The 17,168-nt window shown below is 39.2% G+C and overlaps 1 protein-coding gene and 2 non-coding genes across 4 annotated transcripts in view; 2 read left to right on the forward strand and 1 right to left on the reverse strand.

The window, feature by feature from the left end:
* The first annotated feature begins 257 nt into the window (after nt 1-257).
* On the forward strand, nt 258-330 carry Trnav-aac. Its single transcript has one exon. It is a non-coding gene; the product is annotated as a tRNA-Val (tRNA).
* Nucleotides 331-1,300: 970 nt separating this feature from the next.
* On the reverse strand, nt 1,301-1,373 carry Trnav-aac. Its single transcript has one exon. It is a non-coding gene; the product is annotated as a tRNA-Val (tRNA).
* Nucleotides 1,374-8,122: 6,749 nt separating this feature from the next.
* Nucleotides 8,123-17,168, forward strand: part of LOC124158697 (7SK snRNA methylphosphate capping enzyme bin3-like) — a 58,986-nt gene continuing 49,940 nt past the window's right edge. Inside the window, exon 1 of one of the 2 annotated variants that reach the window (XM_046533932.1) lies at nt 8,123-8,299. In XM_046533932.1, coding sequence (XP_046389888.1) covers nt 8,298-8,299 — 2 coding nt within the window. In that variant the 5' untranslated portion in view covers nt 8,123-8,297. Of the gene's footprint in view, nt 8,300-15,890; nt 15,956-17,168 lie in introns of those variants that run through there. The other variant, XM_046533931.1, reaches the window with a different exon arrangement.

A 17,168-nucleotide genomic window follows, 5' to 3' on the forward strand; every position in this document is an offset into this window, starting at 1 on the left:
AGAAATAAGACAACACTTGCGAAAAACAAACGATTTTCGCAAATTATTTACTGCGACTGGTGGGAATCAATGGAACCATGAGAGTGAAAAATCCTGTGTGGAGTATTTATTTATGAGCGAAATGCTCAAAAATGCATACTGCATATCGGCGGAGGCGAGGGGTGGGTGAGGTTTTCGGTGGAACAAAAGTCTCTTAAGGAAATATTGAAAAAAAAGACCTCAAATATAGATTTCCGACTTCCGTTTCTACAGTATGTGTTTCCGTGGTGTAGTGGTTATCACATCCGCCTAACACGCGGAAGGTCCCAGGTTCGATCCCTGGCGGAAACAATTTTTTAAAACTTTTTTTCTCCTATGTTTTCTTCCAGGAAATTGAGTATAATAATAACCCTCTTCCCAGCCAGCATTTATTTGCATTTTAAAGCGTTGCGTATTACAGTTCCATTTCCTTTCTCACTCTATCAAGTCACTTTAGTAGTGATTGTAGTTCGCAATTTTATCAAGGATAGAAATAAAACAACACGTGCGAAAAACAAACGATTTTCACATATTTTGTTCCCAACATAAAAAAAAATCATTGCCAATATTTTGCATGCATTAGGACATTTCTGATTCTGTATATTCATAACCTGGCATGTTGATTTTCAATCGTGATATACAATCCTCCTTCTATTTCTACACGGCTAGCACTTCTACCTGATTATACCATCAGGATACGAGAGGATACCGTTGTTCTAACCGAATACAAAAACGGTACTACTTGACGGAATTGATATGAATATAAAAAATATAAAAAACAATGGAAATAATAATTGTCCTATTGTTTGATTAGCAGCGCTTTATTCAGACCAGTATTGCCTCCACTACAGTGATGTAAATGAATAATAATAACATAAAAATTAAAAGAAATTATTTTTTTTAATTTATTAAAAATTGCAGTTGGTTTAATAGTGGGAATTTATACAATTAATATAACGACTTCAAAAAGCGTAAGAAATTGCTACAACGGTCTTTGCATTGCGTGTCGGTAAAAAGATAATATTATTTTTATTACAGATATTAGTTTTAGAACAAAGCATTCTTGATATTAACATTTAAAAAAATCATTTGTGAAAACCGTTTGTTTTTCGCAAGTGTAGTTTTATTTCTACCCTTGATTAAATTGCGATCTACTATCACGATGCAAGTGGCTTGATGAATGAGAAAGGAAATGGAAGTGTAATATGCAACGCTTTAAAATGCTTTAAAATTTACTCAATTTTCGGGAAGAAAAAACTGAAAAGGAACCCTAAAAAAAAACTGTTTCCGCCAGGGATCGAACCTGGGACCTTCCGCGTGTTAGGCGGATGTGATAACCACTACACCACGGAAACACATACTAGAGAGTTGAAAATTGGCAAATCTATTTTTGAGGTATTTTTTTCAATATTTCCTTAAGAGATTTTTGTTCCTTCAAAACCCCCACCCACCCCTCGCCTCCGCCGGTATGCAGTACGCATTTTTAAGCCTTCCGCTCTGACCGCAATTCCAGTTTTCACTCCCAGGGCACTCAGTTCCGATTCAAAAAAGCGTAGCACGTATGTACAAAAAAATTATGTAAAAAAATTCTTTTGTTTATGCAGAACACTGAATACTGTAGAAGAAATGTCATTTCATCGGGAGTGTTACACAATCATAAAAAATCTCCAGTTAAAAGGTAAAGCTAACTCAAAATATTACATATAAACAATTTCCATGGGATTAAACGTGGGATACCAATGGTAGTGAAGGCTGCTCGGGTACTCCATCGGGTAATCTACTTCATGGCTGCCGACGTTTCGGGGTACGAGTCGTACTCCATTCTCAGTGCTGAATGTCGTTTCTCGGAAAGTGATCGTCTTATATGAAGGAGACTACCCGGTGGAGCACCCGAATAGCCTTCACTACCAGCATACGCCGAGAAAGCATCAGATCTATTTTCATGGGACATCAATTTCAGAGTTAAGGGAAAAATAATAATTTCTTGACCAAGGAATTTCACGATGCCCAGCACCAACGGCATTTAAAATATTTTCGTGCAGTTTTCCAAATTCAAGCGCTTTGTTAATAAGTTTCACACACAAAACATATTTTCTCATCGTCCGAATTGTTCAAATCAATCAAGTGCCCTTCGAGACGCCCTTCATCCTGTTAAGTATAAGCAAACAACTATTTAAAATCTATCATAATTCACTGTCTGCTACAAAATGGATGATTAAAACCGTAAACTCAGCCTAATATTTGGCAGGGATCATTGGCGCTCCTCTCCCACCACTAAAATATGCATATTAGAACCGTTAGCTATTTCCATGAGATGTGGTAGTTGAAATTACACACCGTATGATTGCCATTAAGAAGTTTTATTATTAGCATGATTGTAATATTTTTTTAATTGATAATTTATTATTTAATAATTATTGTACACTAATTTAACCAGGAAAAATAAATAACTAAAAAAAAACTTTTCAAAATTTTCCGCCCGCCGAAATTTGCCACCCGGGGTACGTGCCCCATCTGCCGTAGTTCCAGGCCTGGTGTGACCATTCAATTTGTACGAATGCATGAACAAAAAATAGAACATGTTCCAATTTGGTTCACGCAATGGCACGATTTCCGTTACGGTCCAATAAAATCGTTCATGCATTTAGACAAGAGGACTGCATAGAGGAGGCCCAATTCCATCCCAAAGAAGACTAATTTCTGTTGCCACTTCGATCGCAATTTAATCGGCTCTCGAAAATGTCCGCGGCGCGGTGATGTGCGCAGTGCGATCCACTTTTTTCCAATATTTTGCTGTAAAATGCTTGTCATTGCGAGGAATCGCTTTGAAGAGTTATGAATTTGATAAATCACATCATCATGAATGCAAATTTATTTCAAACGCAAATTTCGGTTGACGTCCATATAATTAGGAATACCTTATTTCCCCGTGAAGCTCGAATCAATTTGTCCGTCAGCGACGCGAGTGGCGACTTCTGTAAACCCATTTAAATGCGCAGCGGACGACGACGCAATATGTGGTCGACTCGAGGATCTTCTTTTGTCATATTCGTACATTTAGACATCAACTCGTACGGGTTAATGTAGAGGTCTTTAAGTCATGAGGGAGAAGTTGAATAACACGAATTTTGGGTTTAGGCGGGTTTAGGGGGCATTTCCCGAACATTTCGGAACGTAAAAAATTGCGTTGTTCGAATATAACCGTTACGGATTTGGACAAAAAACTGTTTACAATATTTGTCCCTTTTGTGTTCGCTCACTCAAAAGGGAGGGGATGAGGGACTTCATTGTTTTCGAGCCATCATTCGAAGTGCGTTCGACCTTCTCTCTGCTGCTTTGGCCTTCTTTGACCTTGGCCTTCCACAATGGCTCCGCATATTACAGCTCGGCAGTCCGTATTGGCAAGAGGAATCAAAGTAGCTGCTATCTGGTGGCCAATATGAGAAATGAGGTAGAGATGATCGGCCGGTTTGTTTACTTGTGCTTCAGCCTTCTGTCTGCATCCTCTCCTCTGGCACTCCCATACTTTCGCGAACTGCTTTTTAGTAGGTATTAAAAAAAGACATTGACGTTGTCATGCCCTTCATATATTTCAGTATCATCCATTCACATTTTTTTCTTAAGTAAGCTAGCTAACTCTTATCCATTATCCAGACACGTGCTCCCACTTCTTCCTCAAATTAGGGGTTTTGGGGAACCTATGTATGTATACATATATCTATATACATGTCTCTATATACGTCGTCCACATACATGTCTCTATAGAGAGACAGAATTTGTCTCACACTGGTTGTTACAATTATAAACACCGCGCATTTTGTTACTCATGAACTTCTAATTTTATGTTTTTCCATCATAACGCTATTGATATTCGGCTAAGATAGCAATATTCTGGCATAGTGTTGGCTGGCTATCGCTTCACACGAACAAACGTACTAACGCAACCGATCATCTCTATTCGGCCACGATACCTAATTTAGTGCTGCCACCTGGATTCCTCTCCGGATGCCAATAACCTTGCTGAGTTCTACACCACTTTCCTGCTCCTCCCAACTTTCACCTCACCCTCTTACCCTGATTTTAACGCTCGGTCGCTATAATAATCTCCGCAGAGGACAGTGGGAGGAGGCCACCTTTTTATAACTGCGTGAAACCTGATGGAAAAATCTATTTCGATTAAAATCGAAAATCGAGTTTTTGATGGCAAAGATCGAGGAAATCGAGCAATGATCTTTGAGTCTCGATCCAAAAACGATTTTTCGACTTCGGTCTTGACAATTTCTTTTGATCTCACAATCAGTAGCGTCACTCCCGGCCAACGACTACGTTATCCGTTTTATGTGAAAGACTTTCCTCTAAGGCAGGAAAAAATTGGGAATCACGCCCTCGATCATCAAGAAAGCATCTCAATCAGTTTAGCTTCAGTAAACATTTTCGTGAAGCCGAATGGTCCACAGTGGTGACTTTAAGAGACAGGGACATTAAATCCAAAAGGGGGGCGGTATAAATATACCCCCATCAGATTTTAAATAGGGAAAAAGTCGCACATTATCAAATTCCTCATCAGGAAAGGTTTACATTATTTTAGAATAAGTAACCGATGTGTTTTCATTGCTATATAGCAAAAGAAAAATACTCAGATTGTCCCCGTGTCCAAAAATAAACAAAAGCATAAAACCATACGAGTTTGAAAATGCAATTAAAAACCTTTTAGCAACAAAAAAAATCAAGATTATTTCATACGTTTTTTATTGATGGTAAGAGAGTGATTGCCCCACTTATATATCCATGCCATCTGTATCGTCGCGCCGCAGGAAAGAAAACACAAAAAAGGAAATCATGTTTACCACTTCTCCTAACACCTCTCCGACCAGGATTTATAAATAACTCGTAAAAAAAGCGTGAAAAAGAACTGACAAAAGCTTAAGACAGTGGGGACCATTACGCTTGCCCCCGTATTTAGCATTCGCCAGAGGCACTACGGGAACGCGTTGGCGTTGACTGACGTAATTATCGCTCCATTCACCTTGGACTCAGACGCCTCGTCAACTACAAGCGGAAACTGCTTCTTCATTCGGGAGAAGTATTTTTTGAAAGAAGGGACCGACATGAAAACCCTAAATTTTATATCAGAATTGGTGAAAGTGATCATGTATTCCGAAGATGTAACTATGCAGCCTTATAGAATTAAACAACTGGCATAAAAGCAAATGTATTGCTCATAAAAAATATTAGGTTTGCTGTTGACACGGCGCTATTGGCCGGAAATCTTAAATACTTACAAAAAATTCTGAACTAGGTAAAGAAAAGGAAGTCAATACTCTGGCTCGGCTCTTGATGTAGGCATGAATTAGTCCATTAAGACTTCTAAATCACACAATAAAGAAAATCTTACTGCTGATAGATAAGGAGTTCAAAAAGTTCAACAAAAAAGACTTATGCACTATTTTAAACAAAAATAACGATGATTTAGATAAGATAAAACAAAAATAGGTCTGTTTATAAGAACCTTATTAAAATAAAAAGGGCATATTATGAGAGGAGGACAGTATGGCCTCTTGTAAAAAATTTACAGGGGGATATTTGTGGCAGAATAACCAGACGAGGAAGATAGCCGGACAAATTAAAAGTAATGGTACATTATTTCAATGACAGCGTTGCTGTGAGATCGGCACGTCAAGATCTATTTTAAGAGGTGCCATGCAAGTCACCACCAGGATGTATGGCATGGGGTGACTACACAACAGGCAGACACACGCTCGCTTGCTGGACATAGGCCAATCACTCAGGACAGCGAGATACGATCAGACAAGAAACTAGGAGAGTGCTAAGGACTACAACATGCTACCATGCAAATGAAAATATTATTATAAATCGAAAAGTTATCTTTGTAAGTGATTCATTCAAGAGTTATAACATGCCAAGAAATGCATGCAGATATCTAGTGTTAACAAAATGTAATAAGTTATTAACTAGACAGGTAGAGCCTATTTAACATATTCGTAGTCAAGCTATCCTACATCTAAACTATCGCAGGTATCGTCCTTAATTTCACACGGAAAAAACGACATCTATTCGTTTTGTGATCTATTTCCCTAATCTTATACTTGTTATCGTTTTTATCCAGTGGCTCCGACTCCATGGGGCTTGAGGGGGCCCGAGCCCCCTCAAAAATTCGTTATGGGTGTGAGGAAAAAATGTGTCAGGCTTGCTGATTTCCCCCGGAGTGTCCAGATATCGAGATTCGAGTTATCAGGGCTCTAATGTTGATCATATGACTCTTATAAATTGCTTAAAAAACTTAAAACTCACTTCTTATAACATTTCCCGGGGCAAGATCCCCGGTTGGACCCCCAATATTTTTTGTAAGTCGGCACCCCTGTTTTTATCATAATAATTGAGGGGGTGAGATGCTAAGGGGTACAAGTTAATTTTTTCTAAACAGAGTTAGGTACCGGAATTGATGGAAGAAATATACAAAAACTTGGTGGCCAAGGGATACAATTTAGTCTCTGTTTTGTGCTAATATCGAGTGGAAAATGAAATGCATCGCTAAATATCTAGCTGATCAAGTTTGTTTTCTTTACCTGACTTCTATACCTACCTAATGACGTTTAAAAACATCATTTATATCCTTTGGCTTCACAAAAAATGCTCTCATGAATACATACATAGGTTCCCCAGTATTAGTAGTAAACATTTACAAATGCACTCGCATTAATTTAACTAATCTATGGCATGTTGATTAAAAAACTTTTTTAAGTTATGTCGCCAAGTCAATGTTTCGGGTGGCTGCAACACGTCCCGACCAAAGCTAGTCGTTTTTTCAAGTAGATTCTGTTGAAAAAGCGTCGGTAAACGTCGGTAATGGCTCGGTAAACGTCGGGGCTACTCAAACATTGACGCGGCGACATAGTCCAAAACGTTTTCTTTACTAGTATGACGAGTACTAGCGAAAGTAATCGATGATAACTCAATGTGCTGCAGAGCCTCTTCTTTGTTTTTTTTCTATTCGATGAGAAGTTTTCCCGCTTTCTCGAGCTGTCTTCTCAATCGGAATAAAACCAAAACCGTCGCAGCAGGAGCTGTATACATGAAATACCCATGTAATTCTGTTTTTTAAAATATATTTTGAGCATTTAATTCTCGCTGAAACGTATCGGGATGAGTAGTTCAAAATTCAGGAAATTGTTGACGGTAATTATCTCGGGATTTTCCTTATTTCATGGGAAACAATCGCAATTATATGTGAAACTGATACGCCATATTGTTACAGATTTTCTTGCAATACAATAAAAATGGTTAAGCCTTTCCATTAAATCGCAAATATAAATCCCAGTTGTCAACTTTAAATCATCATAAAAACAAGCATCCCGTCGTAAACTAGGTGACAATGTTTTTTTTCCTTTTCATGCGATCGGAAATTAATTTCAGCAACATTCTGTGGATTTCCCATTGCCATCGAATGGTGATTTTTCGAACAGTGCACACGTCCGGCACTTCCCGAAAAAAACACTTCAGTATTACTTTCGGTGTTAGAGATTGTAGTGAAAAAACATCAATTACGAATATCCGGTGGGGGTCGTTAAATATCCGGCCATAAGTCTACAGGATATGAACTTCATTCGGTAGTGCTTTTATCAGAGCCGAAAATGCCTTGATTTAAAGCATGTTTTTGGTTGCTGATTCTTACATCGCTGAACGCCGTTTGATTTCCGCCGTGCATTCATGTATGTCGTCCACCAATGGCTCGGCTTCTACCAATGACTTCGGCGGCCCATCCAGCAATAGAATGAATCAATGCTCATAAGTTACGCAAAAGCCACGTCAGCTTTGTTCCCGAACTAAAATGCTTATCTTGTCCGTTTCGAACAGCAATCTTTCTGCGTCAACTCGACCCCACGAGTTTTTACTCATCGCCAATAAATTGCTCTCACTTTCCCTATCTGAGGAGAGATTCTCGGCCTTATCAGGTATGACCCGCGCTCGAACCCAAAGTAAATGTTTCGCCGATTCATTCATTTGTTTTTACTTTGCCGTGATTGTTTTCTTCTAAGGCATTATTTTCGTGTTCGGACTACTTATCGCATGTGCCCTCGAAGAACCCACCAAGTAAAGTCATTGAGAAGGACTTATTTTTATGCTTATTCGAGGAATAATCATAAAAATTGATATTCCATTTCTCTTGCAAAATCTGCCCACTCTTCGAAGGTTTCAAGGCTGAAATACAAGCTTTCTTTGGAGTCCTCCTCCTGAGCAGTCCACTTTCACAGGAAGCAATGTGAGTAATCGCTTTTATTCAACCGCTAGAAAGTTTTCTTTTGTAAGAACACTGTATTATCGAGTTTTAATTTCTGCTTCTTACAATTAGTGTACAAGAAAATTTGAGCGACTACACTTGATGGCGTTAGGAGTGACTTTGTATTATTCGTCGTGAAAACTTTTGCGCGTGTTCGCCATGTTGACAAAAAAACTTTTGTCTTATTTATGATGTTGATTCAGTTTCTTGGAGTATTTGTCTTGATTTGGTTCGTCGCCGAGTGCTCTAAATAAATGCTACCGCATTCCCCGGCTATGAAAATTTATGTCGTAATTTGAAATCTTGAAAAATTACTTGATTAAAACTTAAAAAGATGAATTACAACATGCCTTGTTCTCCCAAGATTTATGCTTTTGAAGACACAGAATACACATCAAACATAGAGGTCCAGAGAAAGAAAAAAACTCAACTAATTTTTAAACCGCTTTATGTCAACGCAGCGTATCCTGCCCAGCACTGCCCTCCACCAAAATTCGAGGGTTGCAAGATTTTCTCCGTATTCGTTTTTCTTTCGTCTTCTTCAGAGCGAGGGGAGGAAGGTTGGAGGGGGTGGTTGGAGTATTCGCTTTTTATTTTGAATCACCGATCGGGACGCGCAACTCAATTTGAATGCAGTGTCCCAGTTCGATTTACTTCAGTCTCCCTATATGTCTGAACACCGCTTCTCATAAGAATCTTGTCACAAAATGTTTTGCCTGGCAACGGTTTATATTCACTCGGAGACAATTACGTAGAGCAGCCACTGAGATCGGACCACCTCAGCACAAAGACTTCTTGACTAACATTCAGCCCTCTTTCATCGGCATTAAAAATTTGGTCTTTTGTGTTTTCTTAATTATCTCTTCGAACTGTGTTTAAAACATATCAACCGCATTTTCATCGGCTGACAATCTTTCGTCTCACACATTCACCTGGCGAATCTCAAATCGGTTTTTGAATCTTGTCATTTTTGAGTATAGCCATTCATTACTTGCAGTAAATCTTATCCCCTCATCACCAAGCATTTTAGGCAAGAGCTTAGGCCCGGCAAGGGGCAGTTATCGGGACACCTTCCTCTCTTTGTTAAGCGAACCGCTGAAACAAAGATTCCTTCACTTTTTTTAAAAACATTTTTTATCATGATTTTCCTGATATAACCTGTTAAGGAAAGTTTTAAAAGGCTATCCTTATTTTTCACCTTCATTTAGCACATTCTTTACTTTACCACCCGGATTAGCACAGAATATGCAGGGGAAAAGGACATACCACCTCTCTCGAGGCGAAACATCTCCTAGATGAGAAACATTGTTGTGATTTTGACCCGGAGATGGTCCACGTGGAGAGGAAAGGCCGAATACTGGCCGCCCTTGAGAAATTGGAAATTGTGCGAGAAACAATGACGTCATGGCAAAATTAGCAGTGCCGGAACACACTTCCCTAAACTTTTTTTATGAGTGAAATGTTACTCTGTGTGTTCTTTTATTACAAGTTAACATTTACATATTATTAATTTTTTTTGTTTACGAATTTATATATTAGAAATTTTGAGGCAACGAAATTTTAAAAGTGTTATTTGACTATTATGTCTTTTGTTTACTAGTGCCGGAACGGCGCTCCGGCACCATGACGAGAAGAGAGCATTTCTTTGATGAACGAACAAACATTCATGGGCCACTCCTGGCCATCCCGTTCCCCAAGTGCACTACCCAATGACGCATCTCCCCCGTAATAAACCTTCCCCATCCGCTCATACGAACAGTATTAGTAAGGGATGGCAATCGAAACTAAACGAAAGTCAAAACCAGTAACATCTCAATAGTTTCGTTCACGAAAGCGAAATTTAGAGACGAAATGAATTAAAACCCGGGTGAGCTAAACTCAGGGTCGAAACGAAATCGGCTACTAAACTACTTCGTGTCGAAACTAAACTAAAACTCAGGGACAAAACGAAACGAAGATAGTGTTTCGCACCGGAAGGACCAAGTGCTTCACCTTCGAATAGTATAGTTTCGACCCACGCACCGAGTACGAAGTGTGGTTGAATGAAGTAGAGGTAGAAGCGAAGTAGAAACGAAACATTTTCGTATCGTTTCACTTGCCATCCCTGGTATAAATACAGCTCCAGATTTCAACAATTTCACATTGTTCTTGAGAATGACATGACGGTCATATCCATATAAAAGAGGATGTCTGTTTGTTTGTCCGCTATGAGTTTCCATATGGCTGCACGGATTGCGACCAAATTTAGTAAATAGGTGCATCTAATACTATCAAAACCCGTAGTGCTACTTTCGGTTGGGTCTGACAAATCCTTTGCGTCGTTTTCTCTTTACCGTTTGTGACATCACGTTAAATAACTTCCGCAGTTGGACAGCCTGCCGGGTAGGCACACCCCTTGACACGCTCAAGGAGAAAACATAAAAATCCTCCTATATGATCTTTAATTCCAAGTTCCAAAGTTTCCCACTTCTCTGGGTCAGGGGCGCAGCTAAGAATTAAGGCTGGAGGGGGGTTTAGGTGCTACTAATACCGGGATGTGTGGGGGGTATGGAATACCCACCAGGATAAGCGGTAAGTGCGAGATTATTACATTACGGAATTTAAAGATAAATAGTTCAAAATTGTAAGTTTTACGACTTTTTGAGGGATATTTTATTAATCCTGACACTATTCTATTAGTAATATCAATCCAATTAAGTAAAATGAATTAAACTTAAAATTTCTCTGAGCTCTGGGGGGGGGGGGTTTATCCCCCAAAACCCCCCCTCGCTGCGCCACTTCTCTGGGTAGTATCCCTCCCGATCAACGCCGGGTAGCCTGCTAGTTGTTAAACAAATTTGTGAAAAATGTCCATCCTTCTTTATCATCAAATCATGTTGCCATTCTACTACATCTCACCTGCCTCAGTTACTTCCTTCCTCGTTTTGCGTGATAAAACTCCGGGTTTATTTATTAATCATTATTTTATTTTCTTTTCCGTTGGCGGTACCGGTTAACCCGGGTTGTTCTGTGTCCGGTGAAGTGAGGTTCTGTTTTCTTTGTGATTGAATTATGCTATGATATATGCCACTCTCCATAATATTACATGATAAAATTGCATTGCATATGCATGGAATGAAGTTGTTGAGTTGTAATATTTGGCATCCCAACACCGTACACCACTCGCATTTCGAGATGATGGATGGGGTAGCATGTATATGTATTTTCGCTTCCGCGTCAGTGTGTGTCTTGTAATAGGGTAGTTTCGTTTATCAAAGAAAACTAAAGGCATTGATTGCGATTCGTTACCCACCATTAGTGTATTCATAACATACAAATTATTTGGTATTAGAAATACCGGTTTAGACGAATGGCAATGGTCAATTTTTATCCTCTTTTGAAAAAGGCCAGATTGGCAACCATGCGATGCCACTCCACGTGATGTCACAGGGTCCTAGTTTCTATACGAGCAGTCAGGAGTTTTACATCGTCTGAGATTACGAATGCATGCATGAGTCACAGAGCTCAGGGAAACATATCTTAATAATTACTTATTAAAACTGGCTTAGGTCGGAAAGTTTTCTTCGTTTGATAAGGTGTTAATAATCCTTATTTAAGCCAAGCGCTACCAGCTAGCAAGGTACTCTGCTACCTGCTAGCATCCCGCGTCGTATCAGCGCTCAAAGCCTCGCCCCAAGGTCAGCTCACCTACAGCAGCGGGAACCAGAACGACGTCACACGGAGTTTTCCCGGAATTCATACTTACCCGTCGCGTTTTCGCGCGCTTGAAAATATTCACTTGTCATTTAATCGCGAAATATATATATCGTCATTTAAAAATCTAAAAGCGTGAAATACGTACTCCAGGAGTAATAGCCTTTCGATTTAGGCAATAAAAAATAACAGGAAACCACCATATTTCAAATAACTATGTGTAAGACCTCGAGAAGTATGCTCGATTTTTTATATTAAACGCTTTTATTCAGACGTAAGTTATCGCGGCGTTCAGATCTGCAGTACAGTGGCGCCGACTCCATGGGACTTGAGGGGGCCCGACCCCCCCCCAAAATTCGTTATTGGGGGGGGGGGGGTGAAGCAAAAATGTGTATGGCTTTTCGATTATCTCCGGAGTGTCCAGTTATCGAGAATCGAGTTTTCAGGTTTCTAATGTTGATCAGATGGCATCTAAAATGCTTTAAAACACACTCTTTATAAAATAGGTCTCTGAACACCTATTTAGGTAAAGACGTTTCTGAAAAGTAGGTGTAATTATTAAGCTAAAAGTTATAACAATATGCCTGTAATGTCATCTATTTTTTATTATGAGCATTTAAAATACGTCTTACAAGCCATTAAGGAAAAACGTAATTCGCACCGCCGCCATCTTGAATGACGTCAGCTCATGCAATAGTGTTGTTCTTAACCACCTTGACCGTGCACATTATTGAAGTTTACAGTGGAGATATTGTGGTTATTACGCCGTATTTTTCGTGTCGTACTTATTCCTCGATATGTCGCAGCGTATAGCTTCAATTACTGCATTGTGCCTAAGTTCAGAAATACGACTGGAAATGCTCCAAATAAATATTTTCATACGGTCATCCAAGACGTAGAACGAAGATTGATTCGGATGAGAAAGTGCCGACGAATGTGAATGAATGAAAAAAATTAATTCTAATATTAACGCATTGTTTATCAGATTTGACGCAATCCTATACCTACTCATCTTCACCAGTGGAAAGTTTTTTCACTTGCTGGCTTTATCCACTTCGAGGGGATCTCTGTCCGACACTTTTTGAAAAAATTGTATTCCTCGCGGAGACTAATGCAACCATATAGAGCAAAATTTGAGAAGTTTTACTTTAAAAAATAAAATATATATTTTTAAAACGTACCTTTCTCGTGTACTATTTGTAACAATCCTTACGAGCAAAAACAGGTTAAATATTTTTTAAGATCTCTTAGTTTCCATAAGGTGATGTGGGGTAAGTGCGACTCCCCTTCAGGAAAATCGTATTTCCATTCTCGAAGCAGGTGGCGGTAGTGCAACATATTCCACACATTGTTATGAAACCAGAGCCAACGACTTCGTAATACTTATCCCTTAATTTCTCGTTCCACATGCTTGGGAAATATACCCGTCCGTTCATCTCGTAGTCTTAGTTGGTTGTGAGGAGAGGCTATAACGCATTTCCCTCTGAATCAACGCATCGGAGGTGTTAGGTAAGAACTATATCTTGTTTTCTCTTCTTCATGGATTGGCTTCCCTTGCTTTACTTTTAATTTAGGAACTCGGGTCATTATATTTAGTTAAGATGGGGGGTCGCACTTTCCCCGTCGTAACCGTTCATTCCTACCTTCCGGGGCAAGTGCGAACCCGTTACCTTGGGCACAGCTCTGTGCCTGGGGTAAGTGCGTCCCCCTGTCGCACTTACCCCAGGATACGGGGTTGAAGTATGGATTGAATATTTAGTTACAGTCTGGCAGTTCTTGAGTTAAACTTTCTTAAATAAATGTTGCAAAACACCGAAGTTTATAAAACTAGGTCTTTTAATTAGAGTCCTCTCATTAACTCTTATTTTGAAGGTTTATCTGATAAAGATAGCTTACTTCAGTTTGTTGATTGATTATGATAGGGCATTGGATATCATGTCTTCTCACGAGGAGGATGTAGACGACGTGCTATTAATGCAAATGGTATTAATGAAACAAGATAGCGTGAGTCGAAAAAGCTTAAAGAATTCGGTGATTAACATTCAAAGTGGAGATTGGATGCTGGCTAGATTCAGCAGCAAAAAGTCAGTTGCTCACTATGTAGGGAAAATTCTGGAGATTAATGAATAAGGTGATGCCGTGGTTTGCTTTTTGAGGATATTTTTTGGAGCTGAAATAAGTTTCACCTGTCCATGGAATGAGGATTCCAGCGAAATACCTAGGGAAGGTGTTGTAAATATATTACCGAATCCCCTGTCGGCCGTCGACCGGCCGACTTACAAATGTTTTTTTTTTATTTCAAAAAGTATTTCAAATACTGTTTGAAGGCCTGCGTTTCAACGATACATTAACACGTACGAGTTGATGTACGTTTGCGTGAATGATTTTTGTGGACCGGAACGGAACATGTACGAATGCATGAACCAAATTAGAACAGGTTCTATTTTCTGTGCATGCATTCGCACAAATAGGGTGGTTACACGGTGCATTTTGGCGTTCATACATTTAGACATTAACCCGTTCGTGTTAATGTACCGTGTAAACATGCCTTCAGATTTCAAACTCCCAAGTCACAGGTATTGTGCATTTCAATTTTGCCCAGCCCTACTTACATAATACTTGAACTGCTCTCAGAACTAGCTATGCAATCATTGCAAGAAAGGCTTTGCATTGTTAACTTCCACCTCACCGTCCTCCTCAAAAACTCGTGCCTCCACAGAATAGGTTGTGCTCGGGGCACACACGAGCTCGAACGATGCATTCGTTTTGATTGTGCATAATTTGCACGCAACCAATGGCAGTCTAAACATATGTAAACATATGGCGTCGTCAGCGTAATCTTCTCGTCCGACCCTAATAAATGTAATATCATTGTTAAATTTCATAAACACATTTAGTATGTATTTTACAAGAGCCGGTGATATTATATTTCTATAGCTATGCATCTTCACTCCCCGGCTTTCAGCATGCATGTAGCAATTTCTGTTGCTTATGTAAGTAAACATTGCTGCCGTTGTAATTTTCGGCAAGTTTCCGGTGTCAGCCTTGGTGAAACCAAGTTCCGTGGCGTTTGCTTTTTACGATAAAACCTCCGAAAGATATATAAGAAATAAAACCTCACTTAAAGTCGTTAAATAAGCCGAGAAATTTGGTGACAATGCGCAACGCCACTGGATTTCCCACACGATTGCATGAGCTGACGTCACTTTCCGGCTGGCCAATGGAATTACGTTTTAAAGTGGGTGTGTTTTTGGAACTGTTTCGGTCATTTCTTTTGTAAATTCTTAAGAAAATGTGTAAAATAAGTGCGTTAAAGTGGCCTTTAGGACAATTTTACTATATTTTACGATTTTTAGTTAGTATTTGAAGGGATATTAAAATTTTGTCCAGAGACCTATTGCCCGGGAAAGGCCCCCGGATTGGGCCCCCCAATATTTTTTTTAAGTCGGCACCGCTACTGCAGTAGCAGTAGAATAGATTTCCACCCTTATAATCAGTGGTGTCCTGGTGCCGAAACGCCGTTTGTGCACTGGTTAACAACAGACAAAATAGTCAAATAACACGTAAACTGATATTGTTACCTCAGAATTTCTAATATATGCATTCGTAACCAGAAAAAAATTATAATAAAATTGAAATAGTAACAAAACACACTGAATAATATATCACTTCTAAAAAAAGTTGAGGAAAATGAGTTCCGGCGCTGATTGCTTTGCCGTGACGTCACTGCTTATAATAGTAGAATCTCAACAGGAAATTTGTCATAGTAAACAACAAGCGCACGCCTTTCTCGGTCAGGCGTTACCGTATAAATATCGGACACCCTAGATGCGCTCTCCACTCCAGCCTGTCCTGAGGACGCTTGCAGCACAGTAGGTGAAACGTCGCCATCAAAATGACAACGCCGACGGAACCAGGAAATCGACCCTGCTGCGAAGCTGACCGGTAACCTAAATTTTTGTTTGCCGTCTGTGATTTTTTTTATAAAACGATAGTGACGTGTTAAATGGAGCTTGGCTTAGCTCAAATTTACTCGAGTTGAATTCTCAATCTATTAGAATGTTTTCAGTGGCGCCGACTCCATGGGACCTGAGGGGGCCCGAGTCCCCTCAAAATTCGTTATGGGTGCGAGGAAAAAATGTTTCAGGCTTGTCGATTTTCTTCGGAGTGTCCAGACATCGGCATTCGAGTTATCAGGGTTCTAATGTTGATCATATGACTCATCTTAAATGCTTAAAAAACTTAAAACTCACTTCTTATAAAATTTCCCGGGGCAAGATCCCCGGTTTGGGCCTCCCGAATATTTTTGTAAGTCGTCCCTGAATGTTTTTAAAATTGTTACGAGGCCCGTCATTAAATTTCAAAAAATCATTTAGTTCGTAGTTTGGACCGAGTTGACAGTTGCTGCAGCTTTATCGACCCCAAAAAATACTAACATAAATAATTAATTCGTAATTAATTTTTCAATAAATTATAATTAATTTTTTCGTTGAACTTTTACGATACTTCGATGGTTATTCTAATATTCGGGACTGAGACGAATAAAAAGAACAAATATCATTAAAATCGTAACAGCTGTTCTTGCGTTATAATTGGTGAAACTAACACGACTTACGACTTCGTCTTATAACATAGATTTATTGGTGAAAACAAACATCTATATTTTTTTCGTTTTTCAGCATGGTTCCAGGCATTCTGTAAACTCAAATCAACATACCATAATAGCAGAAAAGTTCATGGTTCTTTTTATCCATACGGAATACTGTATTACATTCTTTACTACTTTACAGAATTGGATTTTGCAATGGAAGGTAACATTATTATATATACGGATGCATATAACATTTTTTTCAACAACATGTCAACGAAAATTGCCAATTGTCAAATTAGTGAAAAAATCAAAACAAGGTATCGTTAATTTCCTGTTATAGCTTTAGGAATAAAAACTGCAGAACTCGATGCTGTTTTCATTCCTACATGGGAAGGTGCAATTTCTAAAACAACTTTTTCTGCTTTACTCTTCCCGCTGAGTATATCTTACCTCAACTTCGATTTTGTGATAAAATTGGAGTTTCATCTTTCGTATCATCACGCGCGTTGTGGCTCAAAGACGTGGCAAATCTGCTTTTCTTGCCAATCTTGGAGTCAGAATCATTTC

The sequence above is a fragment of the Ischnura elegans genome, chromosome 5 (genome assembly GCF_921293095.1).
Source record: "Ischnura elegans chromosome 5, ioIscEleg1.1, whole genome shotgun sequence".
Classification (NCBI taxonomy): Eukaryota; Metazoa; Arthropoda; class Insecta; order Odonata; family Coenagrionidae; genus Ischnura; species Ischnura elegans.